General features: G+C 33.0%; 1 protein-coding gene across 26 annotated transcripts in view; it reads right to left on the reverse strand.

Annotated features, from left to right (window-relative positions):
- Positions 1-25,046, reverse strand: part of PPFIA2 (PTPRF interacting protein alpha 2) — a 485,005-nt gene that overhangs the window by 84,603 nt on the left and 375,356 nt on the right. For all 26 annotated transcript variants that reach the window (XM_032296751.1, XM_032296787.1, XM_032296710.1 and 23 more), the window contains 6 exons: positions 21,347-21,430; positions 20,967-21,098; positions 19,341-19,403; positions 15,139-15,230; positions 10,579-10,714; positions 5,081-5,301 (listed from right to left, as the gene is read on the reverse strand). In XM_032296751.1, coding sequence (XP_032152642.1) covers positions 5,081-5,301; positions 10,579-10,714; positions 15,139-15,230; positions 19,341-19,403; positions 20,967-21,098; positions 21,347-21,430 — 728 coding nt within the window. The remainder of the gene's footprint in view (positions 1-5,080; positions 5,302-10,578; positions 10,715-15,138; positions 15,231-19,340; positions 19,404-20,966; positions 21,099-21,346; positions 21,431-25,046) is intronic.

The following is a 25,046-nucleotide window of genomic DNA, read 5'->3' on the forward strand; positions in this document are numbered from 1 at the left end:
TCTTGAACACTTTACATCAAATCTAACTTTTTCATACTTTTTTCTCTAAACAGTGTAAGTTTTGGTAAATTCCAGGGACTTCCTGGCTGCAATTTAGAAAATTGTTTTCAAATGATATATTTTTCCTGACCACTTTCAGTTTCACCCTCTTTGTATACTACCACCTGCTAAAACTTTAAAAATCTTGAACCTAGTTAATTTCTACCATTAATCCTAATCTTACATTTGATCTCAGGAACCAATAAAAGAGATGTTAGAAGTTCAGCCTTGAGATGGGAAAGCACTAGAAATAGTTTAGAAAAAGTGAAAGATTATAATTACATGTAACTCTGCCTCATAAGAGTCAAAGTCATTAAATCTTATCTCCTACCTAATGAAAAAGTTTAAATTAATAGTATCCTCAATAAGTGGTCATTCATAATATCATGTAGCCAAATAAAACCTGAGTCTCTTTTCTTAATATTAACAGTTAGCCAAGCCTCCTTTAAATAAGTACCAGAAAACTTAATAATGTGAAAATATAGTTAGATGATGAATACATAAACAATGAAAAAGTAACTTGAAAACAAAACTAGTATAAATGCTTTTGAGGCAGCTATTATCCTTTTTCTTTAAATTGAGAAGACAGCTATTATCTTTTTTCTTTAAATTGGGAAGTAGCTTCAAGAATATTTATAAATTATTTATTACAAAGGCACAAATAATAAAGAGCATTAGCTAGGTTTTGTAAAAATCCTATTTGAATCTTAAATTGAATCTATATACATTTTGTATCTTGTTATAATGAAACTGTGTACCAGTATAGTTTGATAAGGTCGTAAAATTTTCCTGAGCTAATTTGTTCTTAATTACAAATGGTTCATTGTGGTCCCCTATTATGTAAAACTCTTACCTTCAAGCTTACAATCATTTCAGAGTTTTCTTTTTACATATTTAGAATGGAGAATGTATTTTTTTTTTTTTTTTTGGCTACATTTATTCAATAGGGAATAGTTGTCTGGTCTGGTCTTCTGTGGGAAGTAGATCTACATTTACCCACCTGTTTTTATATTTCTCCAGCTTTTTGATGATTAACTCACTGCTGGTGTCTTCACTAACTATTCTGTTACTCTTTCTGTTTTTAGGTAGTATGTGTTTGCTGGCCAGGAAGAAAGTACTTTGAATGTCTATTTACATGTCATTTGAATAAGTGATATTTGTGATTTTAACAGGCTGTTAAAAAATTCTTACAAAGTATGGACTTAAAATCTAATCAAATATGTTTTCACAAAGATTTATTTTGGCTAAAACATTAAGAGACATATTTACATTTAATTATAATCTTTCACTGAGAAAAAGAATATGAATTCTGTTACTCTCAAAGTTTATTTTTATGAATGCATTTTTTAGCTTCACCCCAAGGTCAGAACCCCAAAGAAAGGTATAATCAAGTAACATAATACATTGTTAACACTTAAATTTGGAATAAAGAAAAAAAGCTACCTTCCCCCTCAAAAAATAAAAATGAAATAAAAGAAGGCATTGTTTTACTTTTAAAATAATTGGTAGAAAAATGACTCCTTAGAAAATTTTTCTGGTGATATGTAACATGGTTCTGCTGTACACAGAAATTTTGGTTAGTAACTTTAGGTATTCTATAAATTGTACAAGAGAGCAAAACCTAGAGTAAAGAGTTGGGTAAGAGGTAGATTGAAGTGTAATCAAACAGAAAATAGTAGCTAACTACGAAAGAATAGATCAATGAACATTGCTGTGGCAAATAAGTTTGAAGTAATTTGAATCAGTGAGCTGTGAATAAGCCAGAAAACATGAATTTTTAAATGGCTAAATTAGTTTATGAAAGAAGAAAAACCTTAACCAGAGAAAAATTCTGGTTATTAGCAGACCACCCTGGTTTTAATGAAGATGACTATTTCTTTTAAATGTGATGTAATCACATTTCATGTATTTTTAAAATTTCTTACAAATAAACAACTTTATTAACCTATTGGCCAAGATTGTTAAAGAAATTACTACCCTAATATTACAAATAGGTTGTTATTGAGAGTATGTTGACATCTTTGGTGAAAATAAATATCATGAGAATATAGACTTGATTTCAAACTTGGTGAATTCAACCATTAGTTGAACAGCATCAGAAAGTATTGTTCAGTTATTCAGTTAATATTTATATTTTACATTATTTTTTCTATTTAGAGTAATCAAATATTTACGGAGCACTTTCTAAATACAAAGCAAAGTGCTAAGACCTACAAATAAAAGTGAGCAAAACCAGATACATTTCTTCCTTCTTTATGAAAGTTACTATCTAGTGAAAGTAAAGAACTGACGGACAGTACTATCTTCCTTGAAGAAGTGATGGAGGAGCTGTCCATGGTGAGTAGGGTAACACAAGTGAAATGTCAGAGGGAGTGGAATGAGAGTCATGTTCCAAGAGTAAAAGATGACACAGCAAAAGAAAGATCATCGAGTACTTAAGGAACTGGTAAGTAGGCAGAGTAAATGGTTAGAGAATGGCGAGACAGGTGAGGTATTGTATACCATATTAAAAATTTTGGTGTGTATCCTAAGAGCAATTGAATGATTTGAAAAAGGGGGATTACAAAAGCACATTTACGTTTTTAAAAGTCTTCTCTGGCTGCAGTTAGGCTGGGTTTTATGGAGAACTAGAATACTACAAAGAAACCAGATAAAAATTGTAGTTGTCATACAGGTAAGAAACTATTCTAAAGTGCAGTACGGTAATGATAGGTAGATTTGAATAACAGTAGAAAGAAGCCGTTAGATTTAGCTAGAGCCAGAAAGAAAAAATGAAGGCATTGTTCACAATAGTTAAAACCTGTTCACCAGTTGACAAAACAAGTTCACATTGGTTTCTGGATATTCAAAAGAACACAAATCTACCTGACACAGTTGGGTTCATCACTGTAGTTAGTCAAGGAAATGAAAGAAAAAGCTGATGTCACTGGAATTCAAGAAACTATATATTAAATTAAAATGAAATTATCAGAGTGCAAACATTTCTCAACATTTGAATGTTAATTTGTACAATTTCAATTGTAATGAAAACTATCTATTATTAGGGTACTATATAGCAAGAGTACTTTTTCATATCTAGTACGAAATAATTCATATCATCCACATGTTTTACTGACTTTGAAATGAAAATATAATAAAGATACTTGTTAGGTTATAATATTAAATTATGTCTGGCAGATATATTAAGCCTTTTATATTTAAAGAATACAAATGCATTTGGTCCCCATTTACTTACTTAGAAAATTTTCACACATATGTCCCTAAAATGAGGGGATTTTCATCGATCAGCCTGATTGCTATAAACTTCAGCATTAATATGTGAAGAAATGTATTTTCACTGATATAAGAATATTAATCATACAAAATTCTATAAGAATTGTATGTCAGTTTAAAATATGGCAGCAACCAAATTTGAAAAGTAAGTTTTAGGCATCAGTGAATACAATTAATCAGCCACAAGCATTAAGATTAACAATCTGAGGTGGGTGTGGTAGCTCATGCCTGTAGTCCCAGCACTTTGGGAGGCCCAGGCGGGAGGATCATTAGAGCCCAGGAGTTCAAGGCCATCCTGGACAACAGAGGGAGACCCTGTCTCTACAATTTTTTTTTTAAAAAATTAGACAGGCATGGTGGCACATGCCTATAATCCTAACTACTTGGGATGCTGAGGTGAGAGAATTGCTTGAGACTGGGAGGTTGTGGCTGCAGTGAGCCATGTCTGAGTTACTGCACTCTAGCCTGGGTGACAGTGAAAGACTCCATTTAAATTTTAAAAAATATCTATTTTCATGCAACATATTACTACAGAAATTTAATTTTTATTATTAAGAATGGTAGTAATACCTTTAGCTTGTCCCATTTAAAGGCATTAACATTTTTTTTTTCTTCTCAAGCGTTCCTGTCAGAGAAGAGGACTCTATCCTGCTTTCAGTATTTGCTTTGCTATGAGCTGAATTTTATCTAGCCCCCCTTCAATTCACAGGTTGAAGCTCTAAAGGCCAATGTGACTGTACTTGAAGATAGGATCTTAGGGAGGTAATTGAGGTTACATGAGGTCTTCCATAAACCTTTCCTTGGTAAAGTCTCTCAGATCCCTTAAAAGTATTTAAACATTGGAGTGAAATTAATTTGCTGTTCTGAAAAGTTCAAGATCAAGTTTCCAGCAGGGTTCAGTTGGTATAGGAACTCTTCGTGGCTCCAGGGAAAGGGAAAGGTGGGAGGGCAGTGTGGGGAGAGAGAGTGTGTGTGTGTGAGAGAGGCTTAATTCCATAGAATTAATATATTAATGTTCTTTCTCTCTCTCTCCTCTTCTCTTCTCTCCTCTCTTACTTCTCTCTCTCTCTCCCCCCCTCCCCCACCCCACCACCTCTTAAGTAGTAAATTCTGCCTTCCACAGCCTGCCTGCCTTTCCCTTTCCCTGGAGTCAAGTGGAGAGACTTTACCAAAAACTGAATCCTGCTAGAACCTTGATCTTGGACTTCCCAGCCTCAAAAACTGTTAACATTAATAAACTTCAAAGAAATACACTGTCCCTGATATAAGTGGTATAAAATTGACAACAAGAATGGTAAATTGATTTGACTCCGGTGTTTAAATACTTTTAAGGGATCTGAATGCACATTAATTTGCATACTATTTGGTATCTTTACTGCAATATGAAATGTATCTGAAAAATGTATGTGATTACCTCAAATACTTTCACCTTAAGGAGTAAATTTTAATTCAGAAAGTGTTTAAAATTCACTGGAGAAAGTTTTGCCATTAACTCATTATTTCATATTACTGCTAATGTCACTAATCTCACATGTTTCATGTATGTTCCCTACAAAGTTGTCCTATATTATAAAGGAGATATACAGATATTCTGGGAATCATCTGAAAATGTACTTTTCTGATTCTGTACATATGTGGTGAGGTCTGAGACTCTGCAGAGATATTAAGCTCTCAGCTAATGCTAATGCTTCTGATATAATAATTACATTTTTAGTACAATATCAAGGCCTTTTAATTTTTTGAAACCATCAGTACTAATTGAAGTTACCTGATTTCTTTGTTAATGGCATCCAATTGTTCCTGAAGCATCATGGCTAGAGTCTGGGCATCAGAATGACCACTTGGAGACAGAAGATCCATTGAGCTAAAAATTGTTTCTCTGTCATCATCATCAATATCAGACATTTCAGTGTCACTCTCAAAAGGGTGGCTGCTTAGTACTCCAATCTGTTGAGTTCTATTCCACTCATGATCCCCAAGAGATTTCACCTGAATGGTGAATGAAAAATGCATAATATTTACCATACTGTTCATCTTCAAAGCAGTAATCTCAAAGACAGCAACAACAACAGGCATGCTTTTACAACTGACCTTGCAAAAACTCAACCAATTATTAACATTTTAATTTATTTGCTTCCATAAAATAGTTCCTTGACATCTTAAGTAATGCAAGGGATTAATTGTCAGCATAAATATCAAGATTTTAATAGACATAAAGATGATAAGTTCTATATGATTTATAGTTCAATCACAATCTAAGGTAACAATTACTTTAAAGCATGTATTTGCAATACTTTTCCTTATTTCCAAATATAAGAATCTTTATTTGTACTCAAGCATTCATGTCTTATACTAATTAGTCTTCCTATAATTTTCTTATTATAAGCTCAGGCAACAAATACTATGACATGAGAAATTACACAAGAATTATTTTCCCAACATTTATTTACATCAATTGTAAGAAAATATTATTTAAAATATTACAAAGTGATATGCAGGTATACTTCACAGAGATTTCAGGTTAGTTCCAGCCCATCCTGATAAAGTGAATATCACAATATAGTCACACAAGTTTACTGGTTTCCTGATGAATATAAAAGTTATGTTTATTCTCTACTAAAGTCTATTAAGTAATAGCACTATGTCTAAATAATGAAGATACCTTCATTAAAAATACTTTATAGCTAAAAAATGTTAACGACAGTCTGAGCCTTCAGTGAGTTTTAATCTTTTTGCTGGTGAAGGGTCTCACCTTGATGCTGATAGCTGTCTGATAAGCATAGTGGTTGCTGAAGGTTGGGTGGCTTTAAAAATTGTCAAATTTTAAAAAATAAGATAACAGTGAAGTTTGCCATATTGATTGATTCTTCCTTTAATGAAAGATTTCTTTGTAGCATGCAATGCAGTTTGATAGCATTTAACCCACAGTAGAACCTCTTTCAAAACTGGAGCCAATCCTCTCATACCCTGCCACTGTCTTATCAACTATGTAATGTAATATTTTATATCCTTTGTTGTCATTTTAACAATGTTCACAACATCTTCACAAGCAGTAGATTCTATCTCAAGAAACCACTTTCTGTTCATTCATAAAAAGTAAATCCTCATCTGTTCTAATTTTATTATGAGATTGCAGCAAATTAGTTTCATTTTCAGGCCCCACTTCTAATCCTAGTTCTCTTGGTTGGTATTTTACCATGTCTGCAGTTACTTTGTCCATGGAAGTCTTAACCCTTCATAGTCATCCATGAGGGTTACAATCAACTTCTTCCTAACTCTTATTAAAACTGATTTTTTAAAATACAGTCTTGCTTTGTTGCCCAGGTTAAAGGGTAGGGGCTTGACCTCTACTTACTGCAACCTACACTTCCCGAGTTCAAGCAATTCTTGTGCCTCAGCCTCTGGAGTAGTTGGGATTGCAGATATGCACCACTACACCCAGATAATTTTTGTACTTTTAGCAGGGATAGGATTTCATGATTTTGGCCAGGCTGGTCTCGAACTTTCAACCTTAGGTGATTCACCTGCCTCAGACTCTCAAAGTACTGGGATTACAGGTGTGAGACACTGCGCCTGGCCAAGGTTGATGTTTTGACCTTCTCCCATGAGTCATAAATGTTCTTAGTGGCATCTAGGATGATGAATCATTTCCAGAATGTTTTCAATTGGCTTTGCCTCAATCCATCAGAGGAGTCACTACCTATGGCAGCTATAGCCCTATGAAATATATTTCTTAAGTTATTATATTTGAAAGCCAAAATTACTCCTTCATCCATGGGATACAGAATGAATGTTGTGTTAGCAGGCACAAAAACCACATTAATCTCTTTAAGCATCTCTGTCAGAGCTCTTGGGTGGCCAGGTGCATTGTTAATGAGTAGTAATATTTTGAAAGGAATATGTTTTTCTGAGGAGTAAGTCTAAAAGATGTGTTTAAAATATCCAATAAATCATGCTGTAAACAAATGTGCTGTCATCTAGGTTTTGTTGTTCCAACATAGAGCACAGGTAGAGTGGATTTAGCATAATTAGTGAAGGCCCTAGGATTTTCAGTATGGTGAATAAGCTTTGGTTTCAACTTAAAGTCACCAGCTGCATTCATTCACCCCTGTCCTTTGAAGCTCTGAAGCCAGGCATTTACTTTTCTTCTCTAGCGATGAAAGTCCTAGCTGGCACCTTCTTCTAATGGAAGTCAGTTTCATCTACATTGAAAACCTGCTGTTTAGTGTCGTTACTTTCATCAATTATCTTATCTAGATCTTAATAAATTGTAACAGCTTCTACATCAGCACTTGCTGCTTCACCTTGCACTTTTATGTTGTGAAGATGGTTTCCTTCCTTAAACCTTTATGAACTGAACTAACCTCTGCTATCTTAAACGTTTTCTTCTGCAGCTTCCTCACCTCTCTCGCCTTTCATATAATTGAAGAGTTGGGATCTTGCTCTGGATTAGGCTTTGGTTTAAGAGAATGTTGTGCATGCTTTGATTGTTTATCACTAAATGATCAAATTTGTGTAGACCACTAAAACTCTCCATATTAGCAGTAAGGCTGTTTGCTTTTATTTTTTATTTTATTTTATTTTTTTGAGACGGAGTCTTACTCTGTCAATCAGGCCGGAGTGCATCATCTTGGCTCACCGTAACCTCTACATTCCAGGTTTAAGCGATTCTCTCATTCAGCCTCCTGAGTAGCTCGGATTACAGGTTCCCGCCACCATGCCCAGCTAATTTTTGTATTTTTACTAGAAACGGGGTTTCACCATGTTGGTCAGGCTGGTCTCAAACTCTTGACCTTGTGATCCATGCACCTTGGCCTCCCAAAGTGCTGGGATTACAGGCGTGAGTCACCCAGCCTAGACCTTTGCTTTCTTATTTGCATGTTCACTGGAGTAGTATTTTACTTTCCTTCAAGAACCTTTTCTTTGGAGTCACAACTTGGCTAACTGTTTGATGCCAGAGGCCTAGCTTTTGGCCTAACTCAGCTTTTGACATTTCTTCCTCACTAAGTTTAATTGTTTCTAGCTTTTGTCTTAGTGAGAGATGTGCAACTCTTCCTTTCACTTGAACACTTAAGGCTATTGTAGGGTTATTAATTGACCTACTTTCAATATTGTTGTGTCTTGGGGAATACAGAGGCCCAAAGAAAGGGAATGTGATGGAAAATGGCTGTTGGAGAAGGGGCACACACAACATTTATAGATTAAGTTCACTGTCTTATATTGTCATGGTTCACAGTGTGCCCAAATGATTACAACAGTAACATCAAAGATCACTGTTCACAGATCACCATAACAGATATAATAATAATAATAAAAGTTTAAAATATTATGAGAACTGGCTAGGTGCAGTGTCTCACCCTTGTAATCCCAGCACTTCGGGAGGCCAAGGTGGGTGGATCACTTGAGCACAGGAGTTTGACACCAGCCTGGGCAAGATGGTGAAACCCCATCACTACAAAAAATACAAAAATTAGCTGGGTGTAGTGGTGCCCACTTGTGGTCCTAGCTACTTGGGAGGCTGAGACGAGAGGATTGCTTGAGTCCAGGAGTTCAAGGCTCCAATGAGCCATGATCGTACCATAGCACTCCAGCCTGAGTGACAGTAATACCCTGTCTCAAAAAAAAGGAAAGAAATACTGTGAAAATTGCCAAAATACAAGACAGAGATACAAAGCGAGCACATGCATTGAAAATATAGCACCCGGGATCACGAGGTCAAGAGATCAAGACCATCCTGGCCAACATGGTGAAATCCCATCTCTGCTAAAAATACAAAAAAATTAGCTGGGCATGGTGGTGTGCGCCTGTAGTCCCAGCTACCCGGGAGGCTGAGGCAGGAGTATTGTTGCAGTGAGCCAAGATCTCACCACTGCACTCCAGCCTGGCACCTGGCAACAGAGCTAGACTCTGTCTCAAAAAAAAAAAAAAAAAGAAAAGAAAAAAGAAAAGAAAAGAAAATATAGCACCCGTAGACTTGCTTGAGGCAGGGTTGTCAGGAACCATCAATTTGTAAAAAACAAACATAATGTTTGTGAAATACAATAAAGCAAAATACAATAAAACAAGGTATACCTGTAATTTTTAAGCCAAAGGCATACTAATTTACATGGTTATGTTTTTTTTTTAATAAATATAAGAAATCTTCCATTTGAATGAGAGTTTTGAATAACCAATAGACCAGTGTTTTTCCAGCTGTTATCTGAATGTATGAGGAGGTTGGGCATAAAAGAGGTTTTAGGTCTCTTTTATTCTGCTTTTCAAAAATTTGATTTTCATTTTTGTGATTATATAAAGTGATTTCTATGGAAGGCCAGATGACACTTCTCTGAGCACTGAGTTAAGAATTAAAAACCAGAATTAGTATTTGTGTTACAATTTGTTTTAGTATCTAGTAGCACTAATTAATTTGTCACATAATAACAAGAAAATAATTGAGATTAACTTAATATAGTCTGCATTTGTTCATTTATTTATTCATGTATTCAGCAGAACTGAATGCCTACTATGATGGATTAATTCATATATGAACATACTGGTACCAGTTGAAACCCAAAAGGCATCAAGTGCCTGTTTTCAAATATGGACAAATGGATTATATAGTATTTGGGGTACATAAAAGTGGTTGAAATAACAAAGTATTCTTAGGCACCAAAGGACTATTTTACTTCTCTATAAAATATATTACTCAACAAACTTAGTTTAAACGTTTTAAATTAAATTAGGCTAGCACTGCTCCTTATCATTCATAGTTCTATAAGAACACAAGGAGTAATTTATGTCCATTTTCTACAAAGTGTTTTTAAAATACTAATATAAATTAAATTAAATTGAATGAACAATGTGAATGCCATTGCTCAAGTGCCCAAGAAAATCAAAAGGTCACATGTTTGGCAATGTAGTATAACAGTTAAAGCCTAGTATGGGAAACTACACAAATATAGGCCCAAGTTTTGACTCCATCACTTTGCTACCTGTGCAATGTTGAACATTTAACTTTTCTGAGTCTCAATGTTTTATGTCTGAACTTAGCATACAAGTAGTACCCACTTGATAATGTTATATGAATAAATACATAGGAAATGCTTATTCAACTTCTGGCCTATAGTTGGGCTTTATTTTACTTATAGTTATTTAAGTTAATGTCATATTCTGTGTTCCAAATTAATAAATACTTTAGCATTTGAATTATCTCAGTGCTAAAATTCTATCCAAATGAAATGATCTACTTAAATAAAACTAGAGAAGAGTTGAAGTTAAAAGATTAACCTTTGGCTCATCTCTTCGCACACCCATGCGGCCTCTCCTTGGTCTTCTTATTACTTTAGTTGTTCTGTAATCAGACTGGCTGTCCACAAGGGATCCCACTGAATACCGCAACTCAGCTGAGGTGTCTAGGTGAGTTCTGGAAAAAAGAAAATATATAAAATAATAAAATCTCAAAAATTAAACTTGTCAGCTATTTAACTGGCAATAAAGGAGGGGTCCTCAAGGAAATCCACCTCAAGGAAGAAAACTGATGACTGTCATGACTCTGAGGCCTCTTTAGAGACTAACGTCAGAAGTTGAAGTCTTAGGCCCATTCCTGAAACTTAACAGCATTTTCTTCTTTTAGATTTTGTAATACTTATAACCTTTCTGTTTATTATCATTTTCAAATGTTGCAGTAAATTGAATCATATTAAGATTGATAACCAAAATTTATGAGGTTAAATTCTGGCAATTTAGTTTGAGCTCTTTTGTGTATATCATCATCTATGTTATTGATTACTGTATTTATTTTAAATATTTCTTATAAATCTAGCTAAAAATGTCTAAAATTTGGGGGGCCCAGAACTTTTCCAATTTTAAATTTTTTGGAGAAATTTATTCACACGTTGCCTATTTTTCACATTCTATTTTTTAATTTAGAGAACCAACAAAGAGCTTAAATTTAGATGGATCCAAGGCTAATGGTCTTATTTTTTTAAAAAAAGAAAATAGGGTATATTACCAAAAGGATTTTTAAAAAGTTTTTAATAAGATATTGATCCAAAAGGATGAAGAAAATTTTTTTCATAGGCACGTTTGATTCTGAAATCTGCTTAAAGATGAAACAGTTAGAAAATTTTAGTTGGAAAATATCATTACATAGTTTTCAATAAACATGGTAATAAAGTGCACTATAATCAAAGTAAAGAAAAGGTTTCTCCAGGCATATTATTTATATGTGGAGTTATAGCAAATTCATTTTATTGTTACACTAATGATGATGCTAATAACAGTGACATCATGCTGTCCTATAAAATGAAATAACAGATCCGTCATCAGTAGGGAATACACTTAAAGCTGTGTACTCTGTTGAATTTGAGGCTCCTGCTGATTGCAAATACTATCTCTTTTAGTTATCCTTGCAAACAAAGACAAGTACTTTCAAATATTTGACATTAAAAAGGGGAGGTGAGGTTTGGGTGTTTGCAACAGCAGAAGACACTAACTTAAGAAAATTAGTGTTTTGCCAGATGGTGCATTAGAACAAATGAACTAAAAAACTATTTCTCAAATAGGTGACAGCTATTGTTTTTGTAGCAATATACTTGAGACTTAATCACATAAACAGGTTTTATCATGGATAAGTCACATAAAAGAATTAACCAACCAGGCCATATTCATAAAGGATACAACTCTATGTCTTTATCTATTGGGCAGAGGCTCTAAGTTTCATGAAGACAAAGATCAGATTTTAGTCACCTTTCTATGCCCAGGAAGATGTTCCTAGCACATAATAAGCACTTCATAAGTATCTGGCAAGATAATAAATGAATGAAATGATTATAATACAGGCTTAAACTATCTTGCTCTGAACAGTCTGGATTCTTTTTGCCTGAGACTGCTTACCTTAATATCCTTTTAGGCATTAGAATGGTGTTTCTAACGTTATAACTCATCATCCTAGGAGCATTGTTTTCTTGTTGATTTATCTCACAACTCCAGATGATTTATAAAATTAAAAATAAAGCAAAGCACAGATCTAATCATACCAATTTTGTGTTTAAAATTATTAAATGTCCTTAAAGGCCCTCTATAATTTGGGCCTTTGCCACTTTCCAGCTTCATTTTAAGGTACGCTCTGTCTTGCTTTTCATCCAGCTGTACTGACTTTCTTTGAATTCCAGTAACTCACACTTTCTTTCCATTTCCTTGAACATGCTGTTTTTTTTTTTTTTTTTGTTTGTTTTTGTTTTTTTGTTTTTTTTTTTTTGCTGAAAACAGTCTCAACACATTTATGTGGTTAACAGTTTTAAGGTCTCACTTTAAAAGTGCTATTGCCATCTACTATTCTAGCTCCTAGTATTCTTTTTGTTATAACAGTCCTCAAACTCATCTTTCTCCTCTTTTTTCCAGTTCTCAGAGCTAGTTCTGTAACAGGAGAAAAGAGAGACAATATTATCATACTAGTTTAATTTTTAAATCATTCTAGGTGTTTAATATTTTGAAAGGTTTTGGAAGGTCTAAGTAAGTCACAAAACAGGCCATTTTTTTTTTTTTTTTTTTTTTTTTTTTTTTTTTTTTTTTTAGCAATGAATTCTGTAGCTTCTTCTGAATCTCCTGTGACTCTTGCACATAATCTCATTAAGAACTTCCATAGATAAGCCAGGTAAAAATTTTTTTAGAGAAAACCTGTTACCCATTGCTCTGCTTCCTAGAGTATCCTCTATTGTCCTTTTCAATTACCCAGATCCTACCTTTCTTCAGAGTTGAGTCAAATCAAGCCATTTCTAGTGCCTTGAACTTATTTTACTTTCTTCTCAGGTGAGATGCTAAGAGGAGAGTGGTCACTGATACTCACTTGCTGTAGCTTCTCTCTCCTCACCTCCCTACCTGTTAGATCAAAACTTAGTGGATTGAGTTCTCACACATCTCCTATTTCCATTACTGTTTTTTAAAAATTATTTGTCCTCAGAAGCATGAATGTTCTATAAATAACTGCTGTTCAATACATGTTCAGTTATCCTGTAACTTATTATAAGTTCTATGTTTAGCTAGCTTACCTTAATAATTTCTATAATACTTTCTACTTGTGACATGATTTACTATACATATAATCCCCATTGCTTACTTGTCTTATTTTATCTGCAAAGCAAGCCTGTGAGATAATCAGAAAACATATTGTTTACGTATATGTAGGTACAAATATATATTTGTTTAGGACATCATTAAGAAAAATGGGTTTTCCAAAATCAAGCAGTTTGTAATTATCTGTCTGAGCCCTAGGAATGTGGGTTGTCTTATTCTTGGTCTAGGGTTCTTTCTACTACCAACTGTTGTTTCAAAGAACCATCGTTCTATAGGGGCCCAGTCATCCTTCATTGTAGATAAATGTCACATTGTTAGGCTGCCCACCATGGCTCAGTGCAGAGATAGCCTTTTAGATAACACTTTTGAAACTCTGTATTCTGAGACATAAGGTCAAAAAGACAGGGAAATGGCCATTTGTTCTTATTAAAATATATTTAACCTATTGACTTTATAATGCTTATTCTATGCATTGACTCCTTTGACATTTTATTAGTTCTTCTTTGCCTTCTCCATCATCCTCATCATAAATATCATAACCCTGTGAACACATATCATTTTTATATCTGAACTGAAATTATTTCTTAAAAATTTGGAACCTTAAAAATTTGAAAAATATATATGATTTTCTCAATTAATGACTTACATACATAAAAGTTCTTTGGGTGTTTCTATGCCTGCCAAACTGTTCCTCATACTAAACTGAGTATGGAAATATTTAAAATATTAAATATTGGTTTTACTTACATTTATATCAAAAAGAGTATAAGACACTTTAGGATTTTTTTATTTCAATTTTTATTTGAGCATCTGAAAAATGCTTTACCAAATATTCATTTATTCATTCTACAATATATCTTGAAAGCATACTCTATGCAAGACAGGTTTTTAGGTGTTGAGATTATGGTAGTTATCAAAACAAATGCAAACCCCTCCTTGGTGGAGTTAGCATTCTAAAGACAAACATAACACCAAGAAAGATGGACTTCTCCTAAAAGCCTATGGTGGTGGAAAGTTTCAAACAGCTGCTATTATTCTGTGTTACCTAATAAATACATGATTAAATGAGTGAGTCCTTCCAGGGTTTCTAAACAACTTCAAATAAAAAATCCAAAGCACAAAAGAAAATTTTATGTGAATTATTAACATATAGATCTATCTATCATCTATTTATCTATCTACCTATCATCTATCAAGTAAGCAGCTTCTTTGGATATAGTGAGTCAAAGTAGATGAGTATGATTAAATTTATTTGAATTTTTTTACCTGATTCATTTCTCTTTTCTTATTTGCAATTACTTTATCAAAATAGGTAGCTGCTAAGTGACCACAGTATTTGTTTAGTCACATTAAGCATTGAACATATTTCTGCATATTTCTACATTAAACACATATAGAAAATTTTATGTCGAATTCAATTTCTGTATTGAATACATATAGAGAAAAGGGCCAATGTCTCTTCTTGCAATGAGATGCAATCTCCCTATACACAGTTCAATTTTTCATTTAATAATATTTTAATATATTTCTACATATATAATTAAATGCAGAATACAAGAGGTAATAATTTAATTTTTTATTATCTACAGAAAGAATTGCTAAATTAAAAATCTATTTTTGAAAGTCAAAACTATAAATCAATAGTCAGAACATGGTAATGACTAGCGAGCAGTAAGAGGTACTGATTTATTTTAGTTGAGGACATAATGAAACCGTAAGGGAATTCACGTTGATTTTCAGTGAACTATAAATAAGCTTTTAATTTAATGTTACCTTGATATTGTGGGTTCAATTAAAGAGCCAGTTCTCATTTTCAGTTGGTCAAGTTCAGATCTCAGCTTTTCAACTTCTTCTGCCAATCTTTCCTAAAAATCAAAATAAAAAGTTACTCACATGCCAGTAATACCAGCAACCAATTATGATAAACCAGGGTTAATGGCTTCTTTTAAAAGAGAAAACTGAGGGTATATTTTTATTAAAGGTTGTTAGCCACAATAATAAAGCATGCCAAAATTTTCCCCTTGTAATAAAAAATGTGGATAGCAGAAATCAATAAAAATTTATCTACATTCTCTAACATTCACTAATCTTAAATATTTGAAAATTCATGGGAATATTAAAACTATGACCAGCTATGTAGACATCACTTAAATATGCAGAATAGAAATGATATTCAGTTTTAAAAATAAAGAAAATGACTTATTTATACAGTGAATGAAGAATTTCCATTATTCTATGAGGGTTAAAAGACATATGGGTGAAGGATAAAGATGATTCGATCAAAAGAAAAAGGAAAGAAAAGCAAAAATCATTACCTTAAAAGAGAAAGTTAACAACTTTTTAGCTTCATAGTAGCACAATTATTTGTACTTAATAATTTTCTCAAATTGGCATTGCAGGCTCTGGTCTGTAAAAAAATCCCTGTCTTTATGTCTTAGAGTGTTTAATTAACTGCTCATGTAAGCATTTATTTTGGTTTTAATGATTATAACTTATATATTGTTATACATGTCTAAATGTATCCTTCTAGATTTTTCTATTACTGTTTTTTCCCCTTCCCAGCAGCTAGTGCTTGATATTTTACTTGACTCAAACTTTTTTTTTTCACCACACTTTTTTTTTGTCAGTGTGGCCTTTGCAATGTTTTTCTTTTCTGTTCTTTTTATCTCACTACCATCCTACTCTAAGCCCTTTTTATCTTTTTCCTGAATGATTTTTACAAGCTTCAGTCTCTTTCCTACACATTCCTCTACTAGACATATAATTTTAAAACATATGTATAATCAACTAATGCTTTGCTTTAAAATGCCAATAGTTTCTTACTGACTTTGAAAATTTCTTTGTTCATTATTTTCACAAATGTGCGGTGAGTACCTCTTGTGTGTCAGGCACCAGAGATACAGTAGTGAGCTGACAAATGTCTTGCCCTCATACAATTTACAATTTAGGAGAAAAGACGAATAATAGACAAGTAGGAGTATAGGAATATAGAATGTTGTCAGAAAGGAGAAAACAGGGGAATCATGGAATGGTTTTCAATATAGTCATAACTGAGCAATAACCTAAATAAAGGAGAAAGTAAAAAATGAAAATATTAGAAAAAGACAAAGCAGATAAAAGCAACAGCAGGTGCATATGCCCATTAGTGGAAGTGAAGTAGAGGGCAAGGAATCCACTGTGGCTGGATTGGAGAGGTTAAATAAACAAGTAGAGGACGGATTTTTAAAAGTATGAATGCAGAACTTATGAAGGGTAGTCCTAAAAGGCATTTTAAAGTACTTTAAACTCTCTGACTTTTATTCTGCATGAGATAGGCAACAATTGGAGAATTTTTAAATATTTATTTAGAGAAAGGGTCTCACTTTGTTCCTGCTCCTGGGCTCAAGTAATCCTGCCTCAGCCTCCGAAGTAGTTAGGACTACAGATATGCACCACTGCACCTCCCTATTTATTTTTATTCTTGTAAAGATGGGGTCTTGCTATGACTCCTAGATTTTCTAGCAGAGAAGGGAATGATCATTCTAATTGCTGTGAAACAGACTGTCAAATTAAATTGGGAGGCAGAAAAGAGAGGAAATTATTAGGCAAGAGAGTAATGGTTTGGATAAGAATAGTGTTAGAGTAAGACTGTCTGTGTTTTGGCTATATTGTGAGAGTAGAACTAAGAGGATTTGATATTGGACTAGATGTGGAATATGAAATAAACATAGGGGTCAAGATTAACTCCAAGTATTTTAGCCTGAGTAACTGAAAGAAAGAAATTGTGATTATGATTTACTGAGAAGATTGCTGATGTAATAGGTTAGGTAGTTGGTGTTTGATGTGTGGGAGTGGGGTAGATTGGCATGTTACATTTGAGATATCTAGGTGTCCAAATGGGGATGTTAAGTTGGCACTAGAATATGTAAACTCTCTCAGGGGAGAGGACCTAGAAGGTAATCTAAAGTTTGATGTGCTCAATTTATAGATGATATTTAAATCCAGGACATCAGATGAGGTCACTAATGAAAAATCAGAGAGAAGAAAGGATAGCTAACTAAAAAGTTCAAATTTTAGAGATAAAGATGGAAAGGGAAACACTGAGAAAAGAGGTTGAACATACAGAGGGTTTTACTGATAATGGACTATAAGTATAGTTAGTTCAGTGGAAATCTGAGGAATTATAGAAGATGTGGTCAGATTAGTGAATGTGCCCAGCTAAATGGGGTGATAGTTCAGAAATGAGGTATGACTGGGGATTTACTCTCTCTGGAGATTGACATAAGCAAGGATGCAAAGCATAAAATGATTAGTACTCTTGGCTGCTTAGGCAGATTGTTGGAGTTACAAGGTTTGGGTAGGTGGCGGGGGAGTGGGTTCTGGGGATATTGCCAGGAGCACACAGATCTTTGGATAACATAACACGCACAACAAGATCAAGTCCAAAATTTGCAATCTGCTCAAAAGCTACTTCTTTAAATACATACTAGTCACAGTAAACTTCTGATGATTCATCAGATCAACCATCTTGGTTTTCTCTGTGTTCTTGCAGAGGATTCATCCTCTACCTAGAATGCTCTACCTTTTTCTGTTTGTTAAGATTGTATATATATATGTCTTTAAGAGGCTACTAAATGTAATCTCCTCTGTGTTGTCTTTGTGAACTACCTCAGAAAGAATTAGATACTATCTTCTAGGTCACATATTACATTGCCCTAAAGACCTATCTATCTATCAGGAGATTATGGACACCATGACTGTAGAATCAAATAGTTATTTTTAATTGCATCATAATTTGCAGAATCCAGTAGGATTAAATGTATAATTGTTCTCTCTTTCCTCTATTCTTAATCTTTCCAATACCTTCTATATGTCATACTGCCCCCCCACCTCCCTCCTTCCCTATGCCATACTGCCCTCCCCCACTCTCCCCTCCCCTCCCCTCCTCTCCCCTCACCTGCCTGCCTGCCTTCCTTCTTTCTTCCCCCTCCCTTCATTCCCTCTTTTTCTCCATTCCTTTTCTCTCAATGTCTTCTATCTTTTGTCAACACACAATTATAGATCACTTCTTAAGTTAGCAATCCTACCTTCTTTAACAAGATAATATAAAATTGCTAACACTAATTTTGTAGGGTAATAAAGACGGAAAATACATATTAGCAATTAAAATTTTCACAATATGCCCTTAGCTGCCTCTTCTACTACACACCCTACAATAGGAATAATTGATTCCAGCCAAATCATTGTGCCTATTATTTACGATCTCACACTCAGTACTCATCCTCTCACCCCACCAAGCACCTGTGATCATTCTGCACGAACTATGTTTGAAAGCCTTGCATCAGAGTCCTACTTTTCCTTAAATCTTCAGTCAAATCTTTCCTTCCTGAAGGCTTTGTCCCAGTAGCAATATATCATGGTCTTTCCTACCCATAGCTATTACTGCCTACTTCACTCATTTGACCATTTGACACTTGGCATCTGCTACCCTGCATCTTCACTGGTTTGTAAAGGCTGTGTTCTCTCTCCTCAATTAGATTTGTTTAGCTCCTTTGGAACTAGAATCATGTTTGGACATATATAACTTAGCATAATTCTTATATATAATAGTATTTAATATTATTTCTGCTGAAAGAATATCTAAAACTAGACAAATTAGTGCATATACTTTAATTCTATTTATATAAGACATAAAGTAAGACAAAACAATTTTTAAATGAATAAGTCAAGATAGTGATTATCCTTTAATGGAGGAGTATGACTATAGACTAATTTGGAGGAAGCTTCTGTAGTGCTAATTTTTGGTGAATTTGGGTTGCAAAGATTCATTAAGCTCTCCCTCTCTATGTACGCTTTTCTGCAGGTATAATAAAAATTGTTTTACAAAGACAACATACAAAACTTAGTTTTTCAAATTTACTTCACAACAAAACATCATCAGTGTAATTGAAAATAAAAATAGAAAAATGGGCAAAAAATGTAACTTTCTATTATACCTTATCATGTAAAGATTCTTCAAGATTTTTTCTGAAAGTTTCTGATTCTTGAATTAAAACATTCTAAAGAAAAGAAAATAGCAAAAATAATTAATACACAGAAAATACTTAAATATATAAATTAATATCCCATCACTCAAGAATTCTCTTGGATTTCTTCCTTGGTACAGCTATTTTTTGGTTTCCATGGAAACCATGTTTTGATGAAATTTTCAAATGTGAGACCTTCACATTTTAAAAAGTACATAATTTAAATGGGAAATGTTATTTTGTAACACTTGGATGAACAAATGAAATATTACATTTCAAGTTATTTCTGTTTGCCTTTTCTTAGACCATATTTTAAATTAGAAACTATTGGTTATTCTTCAAATAAGAAAAAGTGAGTAACAAACTAAGTCTTAGAGGCATTATTAAAAATTCAGAAGAACTCACTTTTTATTATCTGAAGAAAGAAGAAATTATCAAATCATATTATTACAAAGTTCACTTTCTGGACATCTATTACAATGTGGAATTAACAATTTATAATGATACCTAAATTATTAGAGAAATAACAAATTCCAGCTATTCGTAAACCTAATATTACATATCACAAAGTCATGTGGCAATAAGTTGGCATCACAGATACTTAAAAGAAACCTTTCCAGAAAATTATTGTTGTCGTTAAACATTATTTATTTTTTTCTACAAAGCAAACAAGTTCAATAAGGCATTATATAAAATAATGCATTGTTTTCTAATTCATAGAGTAAAATTGAACTAAGAGTGTAGTAATTGTATAGAGGCCATGTATTTGGAGTTGTATGGGAAGAAGACATGTCTTATGACTTTCTAATAGGTAAATTAATGAAACTACTTTGACATTTTGTCAAAACATTTTCCCTATTTTGGTGTATCTTACGTATTAAGGGAAAATGTCTAGCTAAAATAGTGATTGACATTCAGTCTAAATTTCCAAAATTATGTGATCATCCGGGTTTTGTAACCTACCTTTATTTATGCTCTGGAATTGGTAACCAGCTCACATAACTCTTGCTGGTCTGGTAGCTACCAACTATCAATGAGGCATATGTAACTGTAAATCACATTGCAGACTGTACAGAAGCACTTTTTCTGAAATAATGCAGCTGAAAATACTGGGGTCCTAAATCCTCTACTGGGATTGATACTAGTTCTACTGATGACTTAAACTCACTTACATTTTGACTTTTAGACTGGTGTGTAGATATCAGTCACTTGAGACATGAATAGTTCAAATCATCTCCCCCTCTCCAAAAATATTGACTTTTGTCTCATCACTTTTCTATTTTGCATACCAGGCAGAGGACAAATAAAACATTTTCATCATACAAGCACAGCATATTTTAATACATTTGCCTCATATGAACAAGCCAATATAAAAGATTCATATATCATGCAACATTTTTTATTCATCCAAAATTAGATCTTATACTTATTTAAATAAAAATTATGCGTTCATTTTTTAAGAATATATCAGGTATTTTTAAAAACTAAGTAAATGGATCATCTGGCCAATACAATGATTGCAGCTCTATATAAAACAAACATGATCATAGGAACACTGCAAAATATTCATGTGATTTTACCCTTCTATCATTTTACCTTTTCTTCTAGAGCCGCCATTCTTTCCTTTAAGTGTAGTTGTAGGCGTTCATTGGATTCAGTCAAAAGTCTATCAACAGTATCCGATAATCTCTTGTTATGCTCCTCATTCATTTTCTCTCTTTGCCTAGCCTTACATTTAAAAAAATGAAATAAAAATACATTCAAAAACTGTTTATTTTCATAGTTCTGCTAGTTTAAATTGAATTTAATTTTACATCTGTTTTGATTAAAATGGTGAAAACTTTTTTCTTCAAAATCTACAGGGCATATTTGTAAGTTTTAAATATGACCCATACTCAATTAAAGGCTTTCTTTTTATACACAGAATATGAATTCATAAACTGATGATGGAGGGTAATAGTTCTTAATATACATACTCTTTGAAGTTCTTGATTTTTCTCTTCAAGTTGACCCTCTAGATGTCTCATACGTTCTTCAATATTTCCATGTCTCTCTTCAGCCTGTTAAGAAATATGATAAGGCACCTGAAATTTAAGATTTGGTTTACTCTTTTTCTCCAAATAAATTGAAATAAAATGTAAAGCAAGCTACTACCAACTGCAAACATAGTTTTTAAAAAATAAACTTTCTTCAAACAGGCAGCTGAACAGCATTGCTTGAAATGTGTCAGCTACAAAGGCCTGTTACATCCAAGCATCAGCAAAACATTGGAGTTATTTATGAGCAATGAAATCAGCCAAATGTAACATGCAGACTGTGCATGGTTTGAACACAAACCTGCCATTGTCCGATTTTAAGCTCCTGAAGCACTGAACTGCACAGATGGTCGATTATCAATAAATAAAAGTAACATAATTTTTATAAATGAAAAGAAAAGAAAAACTTAGATGGATTCTATTTAGCAATAGAAAGTAAAGTCCAGTAGGACTACCTTCCTACGTATGGAGATCATTTCTTGTAGTTTAGCTTCCATAACATATTGATAATCATCAGATGAGGTAGAAGAGGTTGGATCAGACTAACGAGTCAAGGAAAAGGAGAGGGACAAAATTGAAAAATCAGAACTAAAGACACTGACACCGAACAGAACGTAGCACAGAATGCTTAAAAGAAAAGTGTGACAGCAAATTTAATACTTTAATAGACAGAATTTTATGTGGAAAGAACTACACTGATATTTGGTGAACACGATGCAGTTGATGATTTTAAATAAAAAACAATAATATACTAAAATAAAAAGCTATCAACCTAAGATATGAAAGGTTAGTGATGGCTAGCAATGAGAGACTACTACAGAATGAATAAAGCAACTCTGAAAGAGTTATATAATAATTGGAATTATGGGAAACCAAACGCCAGAATCTGCTTCTGATAGATTGTTAAAAGTTTGTATTTTGGTTTATGTTACTTAAAAATAATGGAAACAATGTATCACAATGTTGAAGAAAACGCAAGGCAATGATTCAGGTGTAATTAATTTGGAACAAAATTTATTCTAAACCTTGCTTTGTAGAAATAAGATAAAAAACTAAGCCACAGGGTTATTATGAGTAGTCCCCAATTCAAGCAAGATTGAGTTTCCTCAGCAACAGGAAAACTTATGAAATGACTTCTGGTCTGTGAATGTGCATATGATCATTGATCTAGATCCTAATGGCCTACTCTCAGGTATAGGTTTAATTGGAAATTTTAAATGAAAATGATTAAAAGCCCTCGAATTATCAAGCTGACAATAATTCTGTGAGAACGAGAAATCTTGGTTGTGACTCTCCTGACACCAGGGGCCAATTCAAAGCTATTTCTGCACTGATTTGTTGCTGGGGAAACAAAATAGTGCCTAAAGTGAATAGGCAGCACAGTTGCCTTGTGAACTCATGTTTGCCCAGTGCCAAGGTTAAATACATGTCTTGGAGGTGACTGTCAGGTTACCACAGGTGCAGAGTGTTCAACACATGTGACATTGCTGATAGCAAAATTGTTAGTATGTTATGCCGGGATTACATATGAAGTTACAGCAACATTTTAATCACTGAAAGTAATTATTATATTTAAATGACTTTATGTCAGGACTACAAATTTTAACTTCAGAGCATATTCTATCACAGTTTATAAGTTCATTCTAAAACAGTGAAGCTCACTTTATGCCAATATAGAACTATATGTAAATATGACATGCAGTAAGTGAAAAGAAATAGTAACCTATTCATGTATTGATTCAGATGCATATATACTATTTTATGCAATAAATTCCAATTTTTCCAATTTAATCTATGAAAGCAAACATTTAACATTTCAATTCTGGTGTGCTTATGCAAACTACAATTCAACATTTACATTTTGTAAGGTTTTCCTTCAGATATTCTTATTTTATAAATGTGGAAGATAATAAAGACAATAAATAACAAATTTCTTCCCTCCATGTTGTCTTCAAATTTACAAGTAGAAGCTACACAGAGTTACCATGATCCCCAAATGTCATAAAATGGCTTTTTAATATCATTTAAAATTTAGGGTTATATTAAGAATACAGTAAATGGGTCAAAATGTTGTTGAAATTATATAACCTAAATTCATAAAGGTATTTCTGATCCTTCAAAAGTACGTTTTAACATGAGTTAGTGGTGTTAAAATTAATTAGATGACCGACTCAAGATATTTGAGACATGAATATTTCAGCTGTCAAAACTGTGTCTTCAAAAATACAAGTTTTTAGAGACCTTTAAAACTTCTAGCTGTTTCTATTTATTTAAAACAAATTAAACTTTAAAAAAAAAACACAAAACAGCAAAATTTTGAATATTCATTTCAGAGATAAATAAGAATTTTGTTCTGTTTAAATTACTATGCTATTCCTGATACATTTTATTGATACTAGAAATAAAACACCTCATTCAAGATGAATTATGTCCTTGCTAAAGAAATATGCATTTTAATTAAAAAGTAGATATGATAAATCATAAGACTAGGAGCCCAAAGTAATCTTTATTGGTTAATTGCCTATAAATTTGCCAAAGCAAATGTTTTAGTTGTATCCATAGCTGTTAACCAATAATTCTGACTTTCTAAAAGCTATAAATAAGCTCCACCTACAAACACAGATACACACATATACACACATATTAGAAGGAGAAAAATAGTTTTATAAACCATACATAACACATTCAGGCATCTCTTCTAAATAATACTTACTGGGACCAATTTTCAACCAACACTACTGATTTGGAGTCTATGTGAGGACTACAGTTTCAGCAAGTGTTGTAAATACAAAGATCACACAGAAATAGTCTGCTATTTTTTATACTCCTTGGTGAGAAACTGGGTTTATCTTGTTTTCACTCCTTAATATAATATAGAAAAATTTAAAATATACCAAAAGTTTTAGGATGAACTACAGAGAGAAATGGTTTTGAGAACATGAATAAACTTATAAATGGAAAAGAAATTAAAGAGAAAGACCTAAAAAAAAAAAAAAAAAGAAGAAGAAGAAGAAAAAGAAAAAAGGTGACAGTAAAGTAGAAAAAAAGGATATTGGCCAAATAAAATGTCTGAGGGGTTGTTAAGAGTATCATTCAAAATATAGGAGAAGAAACCTAGGTTTAAGTCAAAAAGAAATATTTTTACTTTAGTGGGTAGTCAAAAGGTTAACAAACAGAAAAGGACTATCATGGGCCATAATAGGGAAATATAAAAAACAATTGAAATTAAAAAAAAAAACAGGTTATAAATATAGATCCTAAAGGTCTTGAAAACAGGGTACAAGAAAAAGTACAAGATTGTTGAAACCACAAAACTTGGGACAAGAAGTGAAAGGGTGATCCTCAAATGTTACAAAAATTTTTTGGCAAAGGGAATATGTTCAGGATAAAATCTCAGTACTTAAGGAGCTTTCATAATGAATAAAATATGGCAATAATATAAAAAGTGTATATTTGAAATACGTTGTTGACATAGCACCAGTCAGAAAAGAAAGTATTAAAAAGTAGAGTGAATTAGAGCATTTGAAGACTTTTTAGAAGCACTAGAATTTTCCGAAAAATGAAATCCAAAGGGTTCAGAGACAATGGAATTTTGTGTGTGTGTGTGTGTGTGTGTGTGTGTGTGTGTGTGTGTGTGTGT

The sequence above is a fragment of the Sapajus apella genome, unplaced genomic scaffold (genome assembly GCF_009761245.1).
Source record: "Sapajus apella isolate SASKATOON/1434 unplaced genomic scaffold, GSC_monkey_1.0 scaffold2, whole genome shotgun sequence".
Lineage (NCBI taxonomy): Eukaryota > Metazoa > Chordata > Mammalia > Primates > Cebidae > Sapajus > Sapajus apella.